This window comes from Amia ocellicauda, chromosome 17, assembly GCF_036373705.1.
Source record: "Amia ocellicauda isolate fAmiCal2 chromosome 17, fAmiCal2.hap1, whole genome shotgun sequence".
Classification (NCBI taxonomy): Eukaryota; Metazoa; Chordata; class Actinopteri; order Amiiformes; family Amiidae; genus Amia; species Amia ocellicauda.
In genome coordinates this window covers 11291662-11316060 of record NC_089866.1, presented here as the reverse complement: position 1 = coordinate 11316060, position 24399 = coordinate 11291662, and the positions used below count along the sequence as shown (strand labels likewise).

Genomic DNA, 24399 nt, shown 5'->3' with positions numbered 1-24399 from the left:
GATTACAAAAATGGGCGACATAATGGTAGCAAAGTAATTAATAAAACATCACTTCAACTGATTTTAAATGGTTTATATAAATGCATGTCTCCACTTTACAGGCTACACATTTAAATATATTATTAAAATAAGATCGGTTGCACGAATCAGGTTTTAAAACTCCCTTTGCGTCCAACGTCTTATTTTGTCCCTTTATTAAATCAGGCTGATATTATACACTCACCTAAAGGATTATTAGGAACACCTGTTCAATTTCTCATTAATGCAATTATCTAACCAACCAATCACATGGCAGTTGCTTCAATGCATTTAGGGGTGTGGTCCTGGTCAAGACAATCTCCTGAACTCCAAACTGAATGTCTGAATGGGAAAGAAAGGTGATTTAAGCAATTTTGAGCGTGGCATGGTTGTTGGTGCCAGACGGGCCGGTCTGAGTATTTCACAATCTGCTCAGTTACTGGGATTTTCACGCACAACCATTTCTAGGGTTTACAAAGAATGGTGTGAAAAGGGAAAAACAACCAGTATGCGGCAGTCCTGTGGGCGAAAATGCCTTGTTGATGCTAGAGGTCAGAGGAGAATGGGCCGACTGATTCAAGCTGATAGAAGAGCAACTTTGACTGAAATAACCACTCGTTACAACCGAGGTATGCAGCAAAGCATTTGTGAAGCCACAACACGTACAACCTTGAGGCGGATGGGCTACAACAGCAGAAGACCCCACCGGGTACCACTCATCTCCACTACAAATAGGAAAAAGACGCTACAATTTGCACAAGCTCACCAAAATTGGACAGTTGAAGACTGGAAAAATGTTGCCTGGTCTGATGAGTCTCGATTTCTGTTGAGACATTCAGATGGTAGAGTCAGAATTTGGCGTAAACAGAATGAGAACATGGATCCATCATGCCTTGTTACCACTGTGCAGGCTGGTGGTGGTGGTGTAATGGTGTGGGGGATGTTTTCTTGGCACACTTTAGGCCCCTTAGTGCCAATTGGGCATCGTTTAAATGCCACGGCCTACCTGAGCATTGTTTCTGACCATGTCCATCCCTTTATGACCACCATGTACCCATCCTCTGATGGCTACTTCCAGCAGGATAATGCACCATGTCACAAAGGTCGAATCATTTCAAATTGGTTTCTTGAACATGACAATGAGTTCACTGTACTAAACTGGCCCCCACAGTCACCAGATCTCAACCCAACAGAGCATCTTTGGGATGTGGTGGAACGGGAGCTTCGTGCCCTGGATGTGCATCCCACAAATCTCCATCAACTGCAAGATGCTATCCTATCAATATGGGCCAACATTTCTAAAGAATGCTTTCAGCACCTTGTTGAATCAATGCCACGTAGAATTAAGGCAGTTCTGAAGGCGAAAGGGGGTCAAACACAGTATTAGTATGGTGTTCCTAATAATCCTTTAGGTGAGTGTATATTAGCTAGTTTCTGAGAATTGAGAAACTACTGTGACAGTCAATTTTCTTAACCACGTGTCGTCGCTGTGCTGCATGTGATGACGTACAATGTATGCGACGGCAAGGAGGTTGCAGCGTTGGTTGTATGGAAACACATGGCAGGGACTGAGTAATCCTGGGATTAAAATATCACTTAAATACCGCATATAATATTGTCCCTAAAAGTGCTGGATACCATACGATAGATAATGGATACCAATAATCTGCAGTTCAAAACCAAGTAAGTTTGTTGCAAGTATTCAAGCGTTCAGTTTCGTTATAAAACGCTGAGCTCGACCATGTTCACAACTTTCTTACGATTGACTAAAAAACATTTCATTTTCTCCTCTCTGTCGTAGCTATGCTGTTTGCAGCAAAATCGAGCCCTTTTACAAAGGAGGCAAAGTACAGGTGAGTTTGAAGGAGTGAAGCTTGGGGAAGTGTCAGTTTTCAACGCTGTGAAAAGTTGCACATTTCGTAAATATGATTAAGTTTGTGTATTTTGAACGCTATCTATTGAATATAGCTAATAACTAATCACTGGCCGTGACAACCGGTAGCCGAGTGAACATTGACGGATTCCAGTGCATAAAAATGAATCCGTATCACATAAACACGGTGTACAGATTACTTACTGTATAGTATCAGCTTTCCAATTAACCTCCGTCTGTTCAGTGGATATACAGTCCCGCTAAATTGTGCCCAACCAATGATGCTTGTGCATCCCCAGACAAGAATGGACCACTGAGTTTATGTCGATGTTTAATTAGGTGCAGCTTTATTACTATTTAAGCCCCAGCCCACCCCCTTTGTCTTTCTTCTCAATTATGATTTATTTTCAGGTTAGCACAGACGAGAAATACATATTCTGCACATGCGGCACAAGAGTGAATATCTTGGAGATTGCTACAGGGAAAGTCATCCAGAGCATTGAGCAGGTGAGAGGTCCTGAAACACTTGCATAGCACTGTATCATTGCGGTCTCTGAACTGGATTCCCATTCTAATTGCTTGCAGTTAGAGTTAAGACAAATAATCAAACCTTGTTTTCACAGGATGACCAAGAAGACATTACTTCCTTCGCACTCAGCCCTGATGATGAGGTAGGTACAGAGAACAGCTCAATGCTTTAAAAAGGATGCAGTACATCCAATGTTACATACAAAAATCAAGCCTTTTATTTACCTGTTGATAACTTAAATTACCGCTCTGAAAGTTTTGTGACACCATCCTACTTTTTGGTAGGCTTTGTTTACCACGTTAGAAAGGACTACTAGTTGCCAATGAATCTTTGCAGCATGGATGCCACTCTTTTAAAGGAGTGGCTGCATATCGACAGGGTTAGTGAAAATAATGTCTACTGTAGATCCACCATATAAACGTGGATCTGTGCATATCAATATCCAGTTAGTCTTGGGGGTACAGTGGCAGGGTGTAGTTCGGTGCTGTAAGTCCCTCTCCCCGTGGTGCAGGTCCTGGTGACGGCGAGCCGCGCTCTGTTGCTGAAGCAGTGGGAATGGAGAGAGGGCAGCTGCAGCCGCACCTGGAGGGCCATCCACAACAGCCCAGTGGCCAGCATGACCTTCGATCCCACCTCCACACTCCTTGCCACAGGTACGTCACAGTGGCCCTGATCTGGTCTTCTGTCTCTCTTCTTTGGTCAGAAGTCAAACCATTTCTCTCCACGTACAGTGTGTGATATATTAAGCGTGCATTAGCAGAACGTTTTTTTACTCGTTTGTATTTTTCATTAATAGGTTGTGTGGGCTATGTAGCAGACTTTACAAACACCAAGGGTAGTGTTTCTGGAACACAGACCCAAGTTCTGAATTTACATAACATCCTACATTTACTTTAGATCAAAGCCAGGAATTTAAGATTCAGATCATCAGAGTGTCCTGAAATGATTTGTTTACCTTGAGTTATTTTTATTAGGGCTTTATTAGAGGGCTGGAGCTGTTTGTCCTTCTGTCCAAGAGCGTTTATTCTCCAACCGCAGTGCAGCATGCCTGAATATCTGTCTGTCTGTCTCTGTTACCAGGAGGCTGTGATGGCACCATTAAGCTATGGGACGTGTTGAAGCAGTACTGCACACACAACCTGAAGGGCTCATCTGGGGTTGTACAGTAAGCAGGCTTATTTTCATTGCTCTCCTCATTAAATACACACGGCACCTTCTCACAAGGCAGTGTTCAACTCTCTGTAAGATGTTCCAATCTGTAAGACAACTGAAAGGAAGTTCGTAGTTCAAGTTTCCTTTTTAATTTCCACTCACAGAAATTATACAAACGGCATACACACAATTAGTCAGAACATGAAAAAAAGGACACCAATTAAGCACTGTATGTAGCTTGTGTAAGCAAGTGAGGAATCTAAAGAGATCTTCAAAACCTGCAGGACAGTGGCCCCTCAGGATAAGGTTGCCCAACACTACTTTAGAGGGCGCTGTTGGACTGAGAGAATTTCAGGTTTGGCTGCTGAAAATCATTGGAAAAGAGTCCAAGCAGACAATGTACTAAATTTAAAAATCATTCCACCTTTATTCCACCAGTATTATGTATAGAAGTGTTGTGGTAATACGATCACAACCGTAATTGCACCATACAATTTGAAGCCGTTCAGAAGTAGGGCGGTGCATGAATGGATCAGGTAAGAAGCAGCCCCTGACGTGCCGATTCATCTGCCTTTTTTCCCTCCTACAGCCTGGTGCAGTTTCACCCGGACATTTCCCTACTGCAGCTCTTCTCCTCCTCCATGGACAGCGGGATCCGCGTGTGGGACCTGCGCAGCAGTCAGTGTGTGTGTGTGCTGACCAGCCACTACAGCGCCGTCACCTCCCTGGCCTTCACCCCTGACGGCAGCACACTCATCAGGTAGTGTGGCCTCTAGCTCTCTTTCAGTGTATGGACCAAGGCCACATTTCACAGCAGTACTCAAGAGCATGTGTGTTTGAGGTCCTTTTATTTCCTGTTTCGAATGCCTTTTGGGACTGGATAGTTGTTGTTAGTCCTGCAGATTGTAATCGTAGCATGTTGGTTTCGCAGTTCTGGGCGCGACAAGATCTGCACTGTCTGGGACCTGAAAACCAAGACGGCCACCAGGACAGTGCCTGTGTTTGAGGTGAGCCTGCTTCTGCTCTTCTTTACCCTCATCTCTGAGCTCACGTTTGATTGGCTAGCTCAGCTGCAGATGAAGGTTGCCACATTACACTGATAACTGTGCAGGTATTGGGGACCAGGGAAGCATGCAGTGCTTTAGCTTGCCATAATAATGTGTTCATAAATAGCATATACCATCTTGCCTATGGTGTCTCCTTCCAAACAACCCACTCTAGGTTGGTCTGCCCTGCCAGCACAATCACCGGATACAATTTTCATTTGGATCTGACAGGGATGTTAAAATGTTTCAGTTTTGAACCAGCCATTGGTATTGGGGTGATAATGTCAGTAACCTATATAAAAAATTGAAGTAACTTGTATAAAAATGTTTCTAGTCATTTTGATTTAACAAAATAAGTTCCCCATGACACTGTGAAATTCTTAGTTCTTCTTTGACCATTTGCCAGGACCCCACTATCACTGCTAGTTTCTGTGCTGTGACGTCCTGTGTGTGTTTCCCAGTTGCGTGCATCTGTATGGATCCTGGTGTGGGCTGTGCTAGTGTGTCTTTGTGTGTTCTATGATGTCCTGTTTCTGAATGCCATGTACTCTTCAGGTTTTGTTGTGTGCATTTTCAGTGATGCGTCTGATGGTTAAATATGCCCTGATGTCTTTGTATGTATGTGTGTCTTGACCATGCGTGTGTGAGCCCTGACCTGTGTGTGTGTTTAAGGCGGTGGAAGCAGTCGTCCTGTTGCCTCAGACTGGTGACTTCTCCAAGCTTGGAGTCCAGAGCAAAGGGCTTCACTTCATCACTGCTGGTAGCAAGGGTGAGTACTTCTGGCACAGACAACTGCAGCCTCTCTCGGTCAGTCGTATCGCTTGGGTTCCATAGCCTCCGCAGTAAAGAAACTATTTATTTTCAGTTTATTCAACTCAGTGTTGGTTGGGACAGATGTTCCAGAGAATTCAGAGACCAGGTGTCTGATTAAGTCTGCACAAGTCTGACAATGTTCCTACTTGCAAGCATTTTTATTAGTAGTCAGAAGGGGCATATTACTTTGTGGTTGTGAAAAAAAAGTGTAATCAGTTAAGCTAATGCTTCATGAAAGTCGTTAACATCCCTGGTGTCTCAGGGGGCTTGAAGGGGTTGTACATGATGTCTCGGCATGGTGGGGTGTTTTGAAAGGCTTCGGTCACTGTTTCTGTCCCTCAGGGGTCCTGCGTGTGTGGGAGACCAGCTCTGCCCGCTGCGTGTTCACCCAGACACTGCCAGTCCACTCCCCCATGGCCAGCCAAGAGGGGGCCGACGGAGATGAGCACAGCCTCACCTACTGCCTCCCGCTGCCCTCCAGTGCCCGCATCACCACAGTGACTGCCGAGCACAACTTCCTTATATACGACCTGCCCTACCTGACTCTGCAGCAGCAGGTGGGTCTCACCGGGACGGATTGTTATGGCTGAGGGCTGGTTAAGCAGCCGCTAAGGACTGGGCTTCGTGTTCTAAGTGGCTTTGTTCTTGGTATAGACTTTTCTTCATTTTCTTGTTTTTGCGTGGAGAAATTCAGTTTCGTAGACCTACAAATCATCAGGGAGAACTCCAAAATAAGCCAATGGGAGTCTTTTTGAAATTAATTACTTATCACAAGTTTTGCATGCTCTAATTCTTTTGCTGTCTGGATCTTCTCCCTCTCCCTGCTCTAATAGTTCGTGGGCTACAATGATGAGGTCCTGGATGTGAAGTTCCTAGGCCCCACTGACTCCCACATTGTCGTCGCGACAAACAGCCCTCAGCTGAAGGTGTTCGAGCTGGCCTCCTCCAGCTGTCAGATCCTGTATGGACACACAGGTCAGTCTTGCACCACACTGAGCAGCCCCCCCAACACCAAATAAAACCCCACCTGTTCTAAAGCTAAAGGAGTCTGTGGTTCAGATCACTGTCCATGTGCTTCATACTTAGGTATAGAAATCTCCATGATGCATCCACCAGCCCTACATTATGATTTGGTTTGGGACAATAGCTCTTCAGAACACTAGGGGGAAGTCTGACATTTTAATTGAAACGCAGTGCTTGATTGTTTTTGCTTTTCGTTCCACTTTGCTCAGCAGAGTTTCTGAGGATATTCACATGCCTGTCAGTACAGTGGTCTGTTTCCAGATTTTCTCCATTGTGCCGCTGTTGCATCTTAAAACTCAACACACTGATTAATGATGTGTGCCACTGCAATTTATTCAGTGATTTATTATGTGTAAGACCTAGGTTTTTTTAAATCTGTGTATGTGTACATAATCTGCTTTAGGGATTTTCTACTCTTTGACCAGTATGAGCGACATATTTATAATAAATTATAACTTTATATATAATTCTAATGAGGAGTTGATTATAATTATTAATTTCACAGTTATTTTTCCATAAACTATCCCCTAGAATTCTTATCAAACTTTAATGTAATTGTCATAATTAGCCACTGTCCGGAGAGATTGTGATGTACATACATGGAGAGATTTAATTGGTTATTTTAATTCTTGTTTTTCTTTTTGCAGACACGATCTTGTCACTGGATGTGTTCCGAAAAGGCTCCATGTTTGCGAGTTGTGCTAAGGTACTTGTGTGACAGGCCTGTGATTTGCTGTCCAAGTTTAGAGCAAGCACAAGGGAGCAATCTGAGTACCGTGCACACAGTTAATAAGAAGCACATCTGTCCTGGGTGATTTGATTCTTATAAGTGCTTGATTCTCACGGGTGAAATTCCAAACTGTGCATGAAACCAACTAGTGTGTTTTAAACAATTATCATCAGTAAGTATCAGTAACTATTTAGCTGGTGCTTTTATTTAGTTCAAATATAAAACCAGTATCGGTAACTAAAGATTCAAAGATACTAAAAGAAAAGACTTGTTTTCCTGTCATAAACTGGCCAAATTCTTTTCTGTGCAGGGAATGCATTTTATATTCTACGTGTCTAATAACACAGAGAAGTAATCAAACTCAAAGCTGTATTACGTTATTATGTCAGTCTATAATAAAGTGTCATGTTTCAAGTGAAATGAATCTCGGCTAAGTTTCAAATCGCATGTCAGTTTGCATAAAAATGATTGATTCTCCTCAACAGGGTTTAGGAGAGTTAGTATGGTCATAATTTCATAGCAGTACGTTTGAATCATGTATGCAGTTGATTTTTATGTTTTTATCATTTTTGCACTATAATGATCATGTTTATGGTTAGCTCATCACAGATTAATTTAATCTGGCACTATGGCTCCAGGCCAGGGAGATTAAGATTTTATTCACACAACAGTCTGGTGAATCTGGTTCCAAAGAGGAATTGACTCAAGTGGTACCAGAAAATGTGAAGCCCTGCAGACAATGGTTTGTGGGGTTTCTAACCATCTCATTTTGACATAGACCATCCCTTGAAGCTGTTATAGAGCTAGAGAAAGAAAAGCCTGTGAAATCCTGCTGACAATCCCTAAAACCCTGCTCTTTCTGCTTCACTCAGGACAACTCCATTCGACTGTGGCGGATGAACACCAAAACGGCGGAGGTGTGTTGTGTGGCGCAAGGATTTGGTCATGCCAACGCTGTCGGGACTATCTGCTGCTCAAGGTTGGGGGCAAAACTCTTATGACTAGTTTAATATAGGCCCTAAGGTTTGGTTTAGATGATGCATCCCTCTTTTGGAAGACATACCTCCACAAAGCACTGGCACTTTAATTCACCTCTGTTGCAGAACAAAAACCTATTTAATGTATCTTTCATATGGTCTAAAATAATTTCTGCAAATAAATAATTGCTCTGAAGTTTCTTCCATCTCTCCCTGGGAGGGCTTGACATGTTTTATAAGCAGCTGGTCTGTATCTTGTGCTTTTCATTTGTTATGGGTAGAATCCTCTATTGGCTATCAGAAATGGCACAAAAGAACAGAAAAGATGGGTGGCTTGGGAGTTAGTCCTGTCGATTGCCCTGGAAGGTTACTTGCCATCAGGTCAACTGAGGACACAGTGATTTCCAATCCTGAAAAAATAATGCTTTCAAAAGATATTATGCAAATTCATACACATCTGCTGCCATTATGCTATTTAAGCCAAATGTCACAGGCCACGTTTGACCCCCTGCCCAAACTGAAGCTCTCAGTGGCCCTGTTACTTTGCACGAGTGTACAGTAGCCACTCGGTTAAATCAAAGGTTAAAGTCCCCAGGCATTTCACTTCTCCTCCAAAAACCTCTCAGACACTTGTGAGCCACTTTTTCTTTCTCGAATTCTCACATAAAGGCATGGGCCAGGCACTTGGAGGGATATTTGATTCATAACGATCAGACGGGTTCCTTTAAGAGCCAGCTTGCATCTGATAATGTTCATCATTTGCTATGTATCTTAGCTGTGGCTCCTCTGCAGTCCGCTGCCTGTTTCTGCCAACACTTCCAGCCTAAGACTTCTTTAAGGCATAACTGGATGTCATGTTATGGAAATGTAATCCTTTTTTAGGGAAGCCCAGTGTTTTGTATTGAAGTGATTTGTGATTGTATAAACCTATAACTGTAACCTGAAACCCCTAGCCTTTGGAATTCAGCTACTGGTGTACCTGTTCATGATACAAATACCCACTGAGAACCAAAACTCATTTAGGCTAATTTACAGATTATTTAAGATTTTGAGTGGGGTGTTTGTTGTCTGTGGTTAGCATGTCTGTTCATGTATATTGCAATGGTAACCTGCTGTTTGTCATCTAGAGCATCAGGTACCTGTTGTTGGGGACTGGTTAATGTTGTTATCAGGTAGCATTTAGGCAGACTGCCATAATAACACTGAAGACCTATGCAAGGCAGCAGTGTGTATTTGTAGCATACATGCATGTGCAATCTCATTTGTTTCCAAGTCATTCATTAGGACTCTTGCAATACTTGTAGAAAACATAGAACCTATTTTTATTTTTTGTATATAATCAAGTCATGTACTGCTAACAGATCAGGGAATTTAATTTTAATGCAAATACAAATACAAGCTGTGATCAGAAGTTATTAAGGCACTCACATTTCAACCTGGCTACTTTTGTGCAATGATGGTGGGGTGGCTGAAAGAAATGGATCATGAATACACGGGCAAGAGATGGGCATTGTACTGCACCTAATGTTGCCTTTCCTCCAGCGTTTGGTCCTTGTCAGTTTCTTCAGAGCAGAGAGCATCATTGAAGAGCAGGGAAGTGCACCACGCAGGTGTCCCTCTGACCTCCCTTATTCTCCCTGCAGGCTGAAGGAGAGCTTTGTGGCCACTGGCTCTCAGGACTGTACCATCAAGGTGTGGGATCTCCCGGTATCTCTGAGGACCAAGGAGGGCCCCAAAGTGGAGGACCTCACCGCCCGGGTTACAGAGAAAGGTCACGACAAGGTCAGGTCCCCTCCTACATTTTAATACCCAAAAGCACACGATTTCCCTGCAGTTTCAACTGCTTTTTTTTGTTTTTATTATTATATATAATTCAAAAGGCATTGATTGGCAAGTACATTGTTGAGCTGTTGCCATATTCTAAATGTGTAATTGAAAGATTTGTTTACATAAAAGTAACAAAAAGTCTCCCAGTCCCACTGCATAATCTGACCTAAGTATGAGACATTGGTATTTCCATTAATTATCTGAAAGTTATGTTTAATACAGATTTAACTCAGTATCCTCTGCCAGAGCAGCGATGCATTTAAAAATAGTTCTGGCTGGCTTCAAGAAAACCATTGACTATGTATGTATAAATGTATGTATTTACAGGAGATTACAAAAAACAAATGCACAACAAACCAAACAGAACAAGTCCTCTGCAAATGCACGAAGCCACGGCTGTATCAGCAAGACTCATCTTTAGCATGTACTACTCTGACATGCATACTTGAACAGCACACTTTGTTCAACCTTGAAGAATGTTTTTTTTTTTTTTTTTTTTTTTTTTTTTTTTTTTTAAGTAGCTCTCACATCTAGGGGACCATACTTTGTTCTCTTATTGGCTGCAAACAAATTGACTGCACTTCCAGCTATGCAAACCACCAGTCTCTTGCCGGCCACCCAGGTCCTCCTATCATGTTATCATCGTGGGAGAACAAATGCATGCCTTTTGGGTTTGTTTCCTTATTCTGGATAAACCTGAATTATTCATTGTCAAGTGGGCAACTGTAGAGACTTCTTCCCGAAAACTTAGCGAGAATCTTTTCATCATTGAAAGATCACATTCTTGGTGTTTTATAACCTTGCTTAATAAGTTATTTTATAATCTTGATTGCAACACTGCATTCTTGCAGCTGTTTAGTGCCTTTTCTCTCGGTATATCCCATACCACTTTGTGCCTTTTCCAAATGAACGGATTTTATGATCTATTTGAGAAGTGCATCAAGTGAGTCGTAAATGTTTGGTCATTTACAGCACCTGTCAACCCACGCAAAACTATTTGAGAAGAAATACTGCCATGCCAGTAACGGTCTGTTAATATACCCTTTCTTCATTGTTAGTAGTATCTATTGCACTTGCAATAGCCACTAAAGAGGGTGAGGTGTCCATTGCTTAATGCACATGTATTAACTTTCCTCCCTCCCTTTCCACTTTGCAGGATGTGAACAGTGTTGCCATCTCCCCCAATGACAAGCTGCTGGCCTCAGGGTCACAGGACCGCACAGCCAAACTCTGGACCACCTCAGACCTGGCCCTGCGGGGAGTGTTCCGCGGCCACCGGCGGGGGGTGTGGTGTGTGCAGTTCTCCCCCATGGACCAGGTCCTGGCCACCTCGTCCGCTGATGGTTCCGTCAGGCTCTGGGGCCTGCATGACTTCAGCTGCCTCAAGGTAGACCCTTCTGGGACCAACTGTGCATTGGAGGAGTGTGTGGTTAAAGGGGAACCAATCCCATTCCTATGCAAGTTTTTACAGGATGCTAGAGTGCATCAGTTCTATTATATCTTATAAGTAGCTTTTAAAACTGAGGGGTAGATGTAAACAGTGCAGTGCAAACGTACCACAAGTAGCATCTTAGTTGTGCAGAGTCGCAAAAATAGAAAAAGATGTTATGTGCCAAGAGAAAATATGTTCCTGAAGACAGGCACACAGTTCTGATTCACTATTCCATAATTTACATGATTGTCGTTTCTCCAATTTTCCCGTCCCTGACCATTTTACATACTGAATTGTTATTATTTATTTTTTTAATATATTTTCTGCCTCCTCTTATACTGGTTTGTCAAAAGTGGAAGAAAGGTGTGTTGGCAGTCATCCAAGGTTTTCCTGGAAGACTCAATCTGCATAATCTGTTCGGATTATTAAATTCATTTTGGTATACTATATCTGAATCATCTAGTGTTATATATTAGATAAAGTGATCTAAAACTTTCCGAAAGTTTATGCTTCAGGTATTTTTAATACAGTATTGCTACCTTTTTCATATTTCGGGAAGACAACTTTCAGCTCTCCTGACTGTGCATACAGTCTTGCAATATTTTTGTTGTAGTCATTAAAATGTAGTGCAATGTAAAATGCAACAATTTGAGAATAAATTTGATTTATATTAGACAGACATGCATTCAGACTAAAGCTTAAGCTGTTTTTGTTTTTCTATCAAATAGAAAGTACTACAGTGTTAGAAAGGCTCTTTAGGTACCGATCAGGGTCCTTATCAAACCTATTTTCTGATTAACAGCACATTTTTATTAGAATTTAACCCATTCAAGCAGATTGCACTGGAATAAGAAAGGTTACTATATACCTTGCAAACACATTCAATCCCAGAAATCACAAACTTAACATACACGGCTGTGTCTTACTCTATTCATACAAGCCACTACAGGCGAGTGATTCATAACGTTGGAATGCACTGATTTATTGTGTTGTTGGAAAGGAGAAAAGAATACTTCTGTCCTCAGTGGATTTCCCCATAGCTGTGGACGTAGCAACATTTCATGTGCAAATTAGAAAAGTGCTATGTATCTTACTGATACACAATAGCAATACGTAAAGATGCGCAAAACCGTAATTTTAGGATTGGTCTTATTTAGTTTTGCCTCAGTCAAGCAGGTTTTATAGGACAACCCTTAAATCATCAATCTATGAAGACTTGGACAGCCTGATCATGAAAACTGTTTTTACGTTTACGTTCACTTATTTTGACGTGTAGAATACATGAATAATCTTTGCCCTCCAAGCAGCTGCATTTCCCTCATTGAAGTGGGTCTGTCGAGGCCCGGGGCTGCAGGCCCCCCCTGAGTGTAGTGCATGCAGATGTGATTGGGCTGACCCTAATGGCTTTTTTCCTCTTGCAGACATTCGAAGGCCATGATGCTTCCGTGCTGAAGATCATCTTTGTGAGCCGGGGGACACAGCTGCTCACAAGGTACCTGAAAAACATAAATACTTCCTGTTCCCGCTGGTACACAGAGGAAGCTGTGTTTGACTTTTTATTAATGTGTATTGGATATGGCTCTGTGAACCATTCTGGCAGCAGCATCAACACCCTGAGGTTGAAATCTTGACATGATTACACTTGTTTCCTTGCTTCTGCTTGGTAACTCTGAATGGTAAAATGCCAAGGTCTCGCCACAGGTTTTTGTGTTTAATTTAGTGCCTCAAAAACAGGCGTGCATTGTCTGGTTATTGGCAGGTGCCTTTTTTAAATGTATAGAACAGTACAGACTGCCAGAGGCATGGGAGTTCTGAAGCACCTCACTTTCTATTTTTTTAATGGGTTTTATTATTTTTCTTCAGATGTTTATTTAATAATCCTATAGAAATGTATTGTAGAAAAATGTTGTATATAAAAACATCGTAGATTGGCAGATCATAACTCGGCTCATCACTTATCAATCCTCATGCACCGTAGTAGGAAATTACATTGTTTCCAGTCCTTGAGTGTCTCGATTTCTTGACATTCCCCTCCATAGCCTCAACTGTAATCGTATGCATCCGAACAAAGAGGGGAAATATTGAGAGGTGTATCGTGCATTGTCTAAAACGTTTCAAGTTCAGTGTGTTGCCCCGCCCTAGATCTAGCCCAGATGCAAATTGGTAATCTCTAGATTATAGAGCCTGGCCTGCTCCTCAGAGTGGATACCTCTACCAGGTATGATGAGCAGTGCTTTCTCTGTGACACCCTCACAGTGGCTCGGACGGGCTCCTGAAGCTGTGGACCATCAAGACCAACGAATGCATGAAGACGCTGGACGCTCACCAGGACAAGGTGTGGGGTCTCCACGCCAACCGCAAGGACGACCAGCTGGTGACGGGCTCGGCAGACTCATGTATTGTATTGTGGAAGGTCAGTGCCACTCCATGCCCCCCCACCAAGGTTTTTCCCCCTGTAGCTGCTGCCTCACCCACAAATAGCACTTCACTGCACTCTTAACTCAAACTGTGTCAATGTTGGGAATTACAAAAAGGCTTTCCATCTGGAGGCCTTGAGTTTAACCCTACTACTGCTTTAAATTAATCTGAATTGAATCTGAGTTTATGATACCTGCGGAACACTACAACACTAAAATGTCCTGCACCCCAGTACTGCTGATCTGTGACAGACATGACATTGCTTCTGATTCCATCTTGTTTTAAGCTCTCATTAAGTTTAATGTAATTTAATTTATTAATTGATGTTGTGTTTGATGCCTGAGGGTTGTGTCCTAGTGGGGGAAGAGTTGATCCTTTATGTGTCGCTAAGTGTAGTCAGTTATCCAACAGAAGTGTAGCGACATTTGTCCCCCTTTCCTTCCTCGTTCCAGTATCTTTATTTGGCACCACACTAAATAATACACTGAAACTGGCCTTCACGCATTGTCTGTAGTTGTCATGTACATCAACCGTAGAGGGTTACAGAATGCCACTTTGCTGCACTGTCTTGAATAATTACAGGGTTTGTGAATAAGACATCTCACTTTTTAGAACTGTGGAGGCACCTCAAGCTGAAAGAGTATATACATCTCATTAGTTCCCACACGGAAGTTGGGTTTGGCTGGGATTTTAATTTAATTTAATTTTTTTTTTTTTTTTTTAATATATAAATCATCCTAAAGTGTGATACCTCACTCAGTCTTGACAAATGAAGATGGTAATTGACCAAATAGTGGAAGAGCTTGTTTGGAATAAACACCAACTGTTTATAGTCTGAACGTAGTCTTTGTCTGGATTTACTTTTAAGTTAATGGGTTTTGAGACTGGAATACAGTTACACATTGTACCTATTCTTACACTTTTGCATTACATCAACTTTGCCTTTGTTCCCCTCCTGCTGTATAATGTCTAAACATGAAGGTCAATGGCATCCAAAAGATCTTTACAAATTATAGTATGCACGTGTGTATATACAGGCAGTAAAAGTGTTTTTATGTGTTTTCTTCCCAGACAAAATGTTTAAGCGCAGAAAGCACTGTTCTAGAAGGCTCTGATATCAAGATTGTGAAGTGAATTTTCATACCATGTAACACCGCCGTGTCCCTTCACCACAGGATGTCACCGAGGCGGAACTGGCAGAGGAGCAGGCCAAGCAGGAAGACCAGATACTGAAGTGAGTCTCTGCAGGTGTGCTGTGCTGAAACTCCTGCATTCAGACCCGTGAGACTGTATTAATTAAAAACTGGCTGAATTGGTGATAGTTCCCTTTCCTAATAATAGAATAATATGCATGAAGAAATCTACTTCATTTGACAGCAGTTTTTCTACCCAGGAGCATCAGGAAAGTGACCCTTCAGCCCATCTCAGTACTCAGTTCAGTGTAATGAAGTAATGCTGCATGTTATGCATCTCCTCTCGGGCATGGGGACCACAGTCATGTCGCACACTGTAATTTATTATAAATTGTGTAGTGATTTTAAATAGTATGGAGGCCATTCCAGGTTCCTGTAACAGTCATGTATCGCATGCAGGGCTTTACCAAAGTACCTCGCCTTCCAAAATGTGAGTGATTACCTCGAGAGGACCTGTATTAAGTTACATTATGTGGAGTGGTTGAATAAAATAAATAAACAGAGAATACAACTGTACTGCAAAAAAGGAGACGCTACAATACAGTTACATTGCGATAGTCAGCATGTAGCACAACTAAGGTGCTTGTGATCTGATCTTCAGTAGCGCGCAGTGAGAATTGCGGCTGTTCTAATGTATCTGCCAAACGTCTTTCCCTGCAATTAAAAGCAACTATATTCATATCAAAACAGGATATTATCAATAAGCTAAATTACCTGAAGGTCACATTGTGCTATAAAGGTTGCAGTGATTCAGACCTTTTTGTTTTCTGATGTTTCCTTAATCCTGTTATAATCCTTCTGTTTCCCAGCCCACATACTGCAAAGTAAACAGTGGCCCGACTGTATGAAATTATTTGCTCCACCTTTGCCCCCCCCCCCCTTCTGAACGCCTTCAATGAGAGTCTTATCTGTGGCATTCTCCATACCGAGAGCCCCTCTGATCTTCTGCACTGTGCACACCTGCTCTCAGACGAGCATTTGTGGGTAAAAGAAACCTAAAATGAAAGTACAATCCAACAATGGGGGGGATAAAAAAACTTCAGAAGATGGTGCCAAAGAAAATATCAAGTTTGTGAACTAGGTTCCTCCCTTGTTGCGGATTGCAGAGCAGAAAATCCACATTGCTATGTGTTTGCACGATTGTAGAGTTTATATTTTGCAGGCCTTTTTCAAGCTGGTTAAGTTGCCCCTTTGTGTTACAGGCAGCAAGAGCTCTCCAACCTTCTCCACGAGAAGAAATATCTGAAGGCCTTAGGCTTGGCAATCTCCCTGGGACAGCCCCATACAGTGCTGCGAGTCATTAAAGGTAGGCTGTCTCTCTCTCTCATGCCCGTGGGCTACAGTCACCTTTAAATTTTCATAATTGTTATTATTTTCCAACCCAGTCCCACCACTGGACATTACCAAATAGTGAAAGTGTCTTGCTCAACCAGGAATACACCAATGTGCCTATTTTTGCTTGATTTTCAATTTTACAAGCACAATTGAAGAACATCATCACGGTGCAGGGCTCTTGAAATAGACCTACAGTGAGGGGAAAAGAGTATTTGATCCCCTGCTGATTTTGTACGTTTGCCCACTGACAAAGAAATGATCAGTCTATAATTGTAATGGTAGGTGTATTTTAACAGTGAGAGACAGAATAACAACAAAAAAATCCAGAAAAACACATTTCAAAAAAGTTATACATTGATTTGCATGTTAATGAGGGAAATAAGTATTTGATCCCCTATCAATCAGCAGGATTTCTGGCTCCCAGGTGTCTTTTATACAGGTAACGAGCTGAGATTAGATGCAGTCTCTTAAAGGGAGTGCTCCTAATCTCAGTTCGTTACCTGTATAAAAGACACCTGTACACAGAAGCAATCAACCAATCAGATTCCAAACTCTCCACCATGGCCAAGACCAAAGAGCTGTCCAAGGATGTCAGGGACAAGATTGTAGACCTACACAAGGCTGGAATGGGCTACAAGACCATCGCCAAGCAGCTTGGTGAGAAGGTGACAACAGTTGGTGCGATTATTCGCAAATGGAAGAAACACAAAATAACTGTCATTCTCCCTCGGTCTGGGGCTCCATGCAAGATCTCACCTCGTGGAGTTTCAATGATCATGAGAACGCTGAGGAATCAGCCCAGAACTACACGGGAGGATCTTGTTAATGATCTCAAGGCAGCTGGGACCATAGTCACCAAGAAAACAATTGCTAACACACTACGCCGTGAAGGTCTGAAATCCTGCAGTGCCCGCAAGGTCCCCCTGCTCAAGAAAGCACATGTACAGGCCCGTCTGAAGTTTGCCAATGAACATCTGAATGATTCAGAGGAGAACTGGGTGAAAGTGTTGTGGTCAGATGAGACCAAAATCGAGCTCTTTGGCATCAACTCAACTCGCCGTGTTTGGAGGAGGAGGAATGACCCCAAGAACACCATCCCCACCGTCAAACATGGAGGTGGAAACATTATTCTTTGGTGGTGTTTTTCTGCTAAGGGGACAGGACAACTGCACGGCATCAAAGGGATGATGGACGGGGCCATGTACCATCAAATCTTGGGTGAGAACCTCAGCCAGGGCATTGAAAATGGGTCGTGGATGGGTATTCCAGCATGACAATGACCTAAAAAACACAGCCAAGGCAACAAAGGAGTGGCTCAAGAAGAAGCACATTAAGGTCCTGGAGTGGCCTAGCCAGTCTCCAGACCTTAATCCCATAGAAAATTTGTGGAGGGAGCTGAAGGTTCGACTTGCCAAACGTCGGCCTCAAAACCTTAATGACTTGGAGAGGATCTGCAAAGAGGAGTGTGACAACATCCCTCCTGAGATGTGTGCAAACCTGGTGGCCAACTACAAGAAACGTCTGACCTCTGTGATCGCCAACAAGGGTTTTGCCACCAAGTACTAAGTCGAAGGGGTCAAATATTTATTTCCCTCATTAACATGCAAATCAATGTATAACTTTTTTGAAATGTGTTTTTCTGGATTTTATTGTTGTTATTCTGTCTCTCACTGTTAAAATACACCTACCATTACAATTATAGACTGATCATTTCTTTGTCAGTGGGCAAACGTACAAAATCAGCAAGGGGATCAAATACTTTTTTCCCTCACTGTACATCAAGATGTACAGTTAGGTCCATAATTATTAATGACACATTTGTTATCATTTTGGCTCTCTATGCGAAAGGAAAGGAAACAATCAAGATGTGCTTTAAGTGTAGACTTTCATCTTTAATTTGAGGGATGTTACATCCAAAGTGGGTGAATGGTGTAGGAATTACACCAATTTTTATATGTGGTCCCCCTAATTAAAAGGGCTCAAAAGTATTTGGACAAACTAACATAATCATGAATTAAATTGTGAATTAAGTCTACACTTAATTCGCATCTTGATTGTTTACTTTTAAATCCATTGTTGTGGTGTACAGAGCCAAAATGATGACAATTGTGTCACTGTCCAAATATTTATGGACCTAACTGTATATCTTCGATCATATCATATGTCATACATCTAATAGATAGAGGTGAATGGCTGTGTTTGAACAGGCGTTTCCCCACCTCAGGGTGGATTTCAGTGGACATTTTTTTTCCGGTCACTAAATCAGTGATCCCATCTATGATGCTATGATAAAGTGCTTTGCCATGTTCTTTTCAGAGATCCGTGGAGGGGAGGAGGGACCTGCAGAGCTGCAGAAAACTATACTGAAGCTCAGGCAGGACCAGAAAGGTAAGACAAACAGGGAGAAGCACCCCCCCTAACTGTGGACAATCATTGCATCATACATATTTCCCCATTCTCAATCTGCTGCTGTTAAGCTTGTGTTCTTGTTTGTGTTTTGTTGTCTACTGCTTACTAGTTTTCATTTCATGAGAGAGGCCCCAAAAAGCCACAAAAGGCTTCTTTTCTTGTCCAGTGGCAACAGAGTGCAGTTTTTAAATGCCGACTTTTGCATTTCTGTCAGCTTGATCATTCCTGTTTGTAATACTTTGGATTCCATTTTCCTTTCTCTAAATCTAACTGTGCCATAGGGTTACGTTACTCTTCTGGGTTGATTTTGCAAATGAAATGTTGCTTGATTTGTGTTTCTGTTGTATAACACTTGGTTGTTCTGCAGGTTATGTGACATTGACAGCTTGTTTGCTTTTGTGTTTTATTTTTGGCAGGGGGGGTGTTATCCGTCTTCTCTCGTTCAGGTCTCACAAACACTGAGATTCTCTCGTCTTTTTTCTGTTAAACTGGTTTTAATCCCTGGAGTTGCCATTGAAGAGGAAGGTTATAGTAGAAGCGATGCTGGGAGTAGCAATCGATCTGGAAAATATGTTGTATACCACCCATCACTCCATTCTCCTTGGCTTGTCTCACTTCCTGCATCTCTCTCTGACAGAGGCGGTGCTTAGTTACTGTTCCATGTGGAACACCAATGCCCGCAACTGCCAGGAGGCCCAGGCGGTGATCCAGGTGCTTCTGACGCACGAGAGCCCTGAGCAGCTGGTGCAGTACAAGGGAGCCCGCGGTGCCCTGGAGGGCCTCATCCCATACACTGGTGAGCCGGGCCTGGGCCACACTGCCACACCCCACATTCAGACACTGCCTATTTACCACACTACCACACTGCCACACTCGACAATGAAAAAACAAAAAAGCCTTTGTATTCAACCTTGCATTGTTGTGTATACTAACGTGTCTGACTATAAACACACAAAAAAAAAAATCGGAGACCATTTCGAGCAGTGATTACTATTTAATTGCCACATTCATTTAATTGTTATACAGTCTAGAGAGGAATGTCCTCACAACAAGTAATTCATACCTTCAAGGGAGAGACCTATGCTTTAATTTTGAAGGCATGTATTTGGACAATGAAAGAATTGTCATTATTTTGGCTCTGTATGCCACCACAATGGATTTGAAAGGAAACAATCAAGATGTGCTTTAAGTGTAGTCTTTCATCTTTAATTTGAGGGTAGTCACATCCAAATTGGGTGAACGGTGTAGGAATTGCACCCATTTTTATATGTGATCCTCCCAATTTTTGGGGCTCAAAAGTATTTGGACAAACTAACAATCATGAATTAAATTGAGTTTCAATACTTGGTTGCAAATCCTTTGCAGTCAATGACTGTCTGAAGTCTACAACCCATAGACAACACCAGGCCTGTACTGCAGCTGTCTTTAGTTCCTTCTTGTTCTTGGGGGATTTTGTATGTATTATTCCTTTCTAGCAAGGAATCATTTAAATGATTTCCCCGTTGAGTAGTTGGTTTCGGTCTGTTTTTTTGCACGGTGTGTTCATACAGGTTGAGGCTGAGTTCATTTTCCTGTTTAGAGTGAAGTTGGAAGTTAACAATAACAAATTATGTAACATTCTGCTCACAGAGAGACACTTCCAGAGGATCGGGCGTCTGCTGCAGGCCTCCATGTTTGTGGACTACATGTGGCAGAACATGCGTTTGACCGGCAAACCTAGGTGAGAGAACCCGGATTCCAGTCTGGGATGTCCCGTCTGGGGGTGGGGCTAAAGGGCAGCAGGGGGGTCTACCACATTGTGGACACCTTTGCAGTTGCATTATCAACCATACACCCATCTCATCCTACATTTCTATTTTAAGTCCACACCCTCTTCTAAATACAAGCAATATTAGGTTTGTCCTTTTTAGATGCATACTGGCATTCAAAATGAGGGGGTCACAAACAAATTGTTCTGATGTGCAATCAAGGTATATTGAAACCACTGGCTGATGCAACCATTTCCTAGCCATTTGAATACACTGGTTAGAAGTAAAAATTAAAAGCAAGGGCTGAAGTTAAAGCTCTGGTCTTTCCCCACGGTCATCGATATCTGAAGTGTTGCAGTGTAAAACTCTCGAGGAAAAATTGATCATTGAACTTGTTTTGCAAATCATTCTTATTCTTAATTTCTGAGAGATTTCCTGGTATTTCTGGAAACATGTAAGTGAAATCCAATATAGACTGACAGCGCTGAAGTTCTGAATCAACAAAGTAATTTTTTATTGCGATAAATGGGAGTGACTCACACTAGGTTGGTTCCTAGCAGGAAGAGGTTTTATGTAAAAAACAAGTCACTGAGAAACTGGTACATTATAATCAAAGTGAAAAGAGAATGGACAGCGGAAGCTTTTCAGAGGCCTTCCTGTAAGTGAAAATAAGATGCAAGCAAATCATTAATGACTGAGGGTTATAGGAAATGCTGATTATTATCTTCCTCTTGTTTAGCCTTTTGTATTTGTGTTTGTTGTGAAAGATTCTTCACAAAGGCCTTTTCAAGCCAGCAGTCTTTTCTTCTCTGATAATTTAGATGAATACACCCTGGCATTCAAAATGGATTCATGTGGAAGTCTTGCTGACATGCTAGCAAGGCGGGTGGGTTGCACCTGCACCACTAGCTCATGCAATTGTTTCTTAGCCATTTGAAAAGACTGCACAGAAGGAATTAAGAGTGACAGTGCGCACGATTCTGAGATGTTCGTGTGGAGTTCTGTTGAGTGATGTCAGCAACCTGCACGCAAAATATTTTTCATATTTACAAAGTTCTTAACTGCTGCGCTTGAGATTGTGTGCTTATGATGGTGTTTTTTATTTTATTTTCTTTCTCAGACATGGAGAGATCCAGGATGAAGAGATGGACACCTCCTCCTTGAGCCAATTACTTCCTCTCTTCACTATTGACAAGCAGCCCAGCCACAGCCCTGGGAAGACAGGGGCAGAAGAGGAAGAGGAAGAGGAGGAGGAGGAGATCCCTGAGGTGAGCGGGGCAGAAGACGACGAGGGTGCCTTTGACAGTGATGACGATGTCTGTGCGGTCAGGAAAGTCACAACCCTGAGGGAGAATGCTGCGCAGGCTGCGGAGGAGGACGACGAGGCTGAGGAGGAGGAGGAGGCTGAGACAGGGGAGAGGGAGGAGGAGGAGGCAGCTGTGGCTGTGGGTGAGGCAGAAGAGAGGGAGGAGGGGGAGAAAGAGAACGTGAAGCCATCCTCTCTCAGTGAGGGGATCACAGAAAGAGAAGAGGAGGCAGAGGAGGAGAAGAGGGAGGCAGAAGAAGAGCAGGAGCAGATGCAGCGGATGCAAACGAGAGCGAGGAAGTGCCAAAAATCCGAATCTGACTCCCGGCCAACCCCTCCTTGCACCAGAGCCGCCAGACTGCGGAGGTGATGGGTTCAAGCTGCAGGACGAACTGACCCCTGACCCTTCCCAGGATGTCTCACCTTGACTGCAGTGTTCCGCCGAGGGCCCCCCGATGGACGGCGCGTCGAGGAACTGTGACACTTCCTGTACAAGTACAAAGACCAGTGCCGACGTAGTACCTCCCTGGTACACGGGAACTGCGTCTTAGGGATTTTTCATACGAGACATTTAAATCTGCAATTCATATAAAGTTGTCTGTCAGGATGTCATATTGTGCCTTATGTACAAAAAATAGGCATCCTATCATTGTCCAACTCCCTATTTGCTCCCTATTGTCTCCTGATTATCAAACATCGTTTTGTGCAGTCACCTCATGTTTAACTTGTTTGTTCTTTAAATGTTATAATTGCAGCTCAGTGGTAGCTCAGCAAGGGGGATAATTCTGACACTCTGCGTGTTCAACAACGACCCGCTTCAGCTGTGATTTATAATAGCCCAGGGCCAGGATGTGCTGGGGAAGTCAGTGAGTTTATGTACAGCCTATTAAAAAACATTAACACAATTAACATGTTTTTATGTTCCAATGGTGGTAAACCAGAATATAAATCAAGGATATAATTCTTGCCTATTTTGTTTTTTAATAAACTAAAATGCTCCAGGGTGTTTTCTTCCAAACTGTAATTGCTCTCTGTTTCCAGTGAATCCATTGGTTTTCATTGTCATTGAATTGGTAAAATTCCATAAATGAATTATTGGCAAGCTTCTTGGTTTCTTTGCATTCTTTGTCAGATGTGCTTGTTGATGGTGTTCCCCACACCAGTCTGTCAGCCATTTACCTTTCAGTGTTAATTTTACAATCTGTATCTGAGGCAGAAACTCCCATGTGGAAGAAGCTCCACAATATAAATCATTTTTTTTTTTTTTTCATTGCAGTAGTTTAGAGGATTAAAAAAAAAAAGTCACAAGAAAGTGACAGGAAACAAAATAAAATGCAGATATTGATATGTATTGATTTGTCTGTGTATATAGTGCATATTTTTTCCATTGTTTTGTCATAGTTGCAGAATTCTGAGAGGAGGATTCTGCAGGCAGGATAAACTAGGAATATATTTGACAGGTTTTAATCCAGAGTGATTCTCAAGATTACTGTTTACGGTGGTAGTATTAGTAGTTGTATGACTTGGCTGCAGAATGATGTCATCCCTCAAGATCTGGCTCATGGTCCCATTCACCCCTCCTTTCACATTACAGGTAATGATCTCTTATTATCAAATCAGCACAGTTCTGTTTCTGTGGAAGTTAGGCACTGATGAAGGTGCCTCACAGTCTCGGCTGTTAGCAATTAAGAAAAACAGCTGGATTATTGCTCTCTGTTTTTTAATCCTCTGCAGGAAATTATTACAAAACCAAAAGCAGGGTCAAGAAGCCACAGACTGTAACTGGGACATGGTGTCTGCCTTTCCCCTCAGATTGCTAAAGTTGACTACAGATATGGAAGGCAAATGCATCATCCCATTTATCGCCCCGCCACAGACGGAGACACCATTGTTAGAAGACTGCTCAGGTTTCTGAGTATAGCAAGAAACATTGGAGGCAAGAGAAAGGGGTCATTGTTTCACTCACACAGTCTGAGGTGCCGCGTGCTCTTACAAACAACCCAGACTGACAAACGAAGTCAGTGCACCACAGGCAGGGAATGAACTTGGAGAACCCGACTGAGGGATGTCACTTTAGCAGGTTTGCCACACTCGGCATCTTGTTACACCGGTTATGCAAGGTTATGGTCAGTCCATAATATTTTATGTAGTGCCTGACGGCAGATTTCAATTTGCCTTTTTTATTAACACTTGAACCCGCAGTGGTAGTTCAAAGAGCCACAACCATTGTCCAGGAAAATAAAAGTATTACAGAAGCTTGGAGCACACTTGCTCTAAATAAATAAATAAATCTCCACAAGTCTAATGTATTGCCAGTTACCAAAGACCCTCCTTAATAGGTGATTGTAACAGTTTGGTCTTCAGGTCTTAAATTAACTTATTCTCTATATAGACTTGTCTAAAGATCAAGGAATTAGGGTTCACACAAGTCATTGCATCCAAGTAGAAGTGGTGTATTTTTCTAAACTGTTTCTTACATGCAAAACTTCCTACACATAATCTATAGCCCTGCAAACCTGTATGCACTTCCCCATAGTCCATTGATCTTATTGGTATTGAATGTGTGGCTT

General features: G+C 42.4%; 1 protein-coding gene across 1 annotated transcript; it reads left to right on the top strand.

Moving 5' to 3' along the window:
- Window positions 1-1524: 1524 nt before the first annotated feature.
- Window positions 1525-22931, top strand: tbl3 (transducin beta like 3). Its single transcript, XM_066689163.1, has 23 exons — window positions 1525-1701; window positions 1820-1871; window positions 2303-2398; window positions 2515-2562; window positions 2932-3073; window positions 3501-3585; window positions 4162-4332; window positions 4504-4579; window positions 5291-5387; window positions 5774-5988; window positions 6265-6406; window positions 7102-7160; window positions 8057-8163; window positions 9805-9943; window positions 11145-11375; window positions 12842-12912; window positions 13677-13833; window positions 15014-15072; window positions 16234-16337; window positions 18683-18754; window positions 19413-19571; window positions 20405-20495; window positions 21644-22931. The coding sequence occupies exons 1-23, from the start codon at window positions 1670-1672 to the stop codon at window positions 22197-22199; spliced, it is 2961 nt and encodes a 986-aa protein (XP_066545260.1). The 5' UTR covers window positions 1525-1669; the 3' UTR covers window positions 22200-22931.
- The last annotated feature ends 1468 nt before the right edge of the window (window positions 22932-24399 follow it).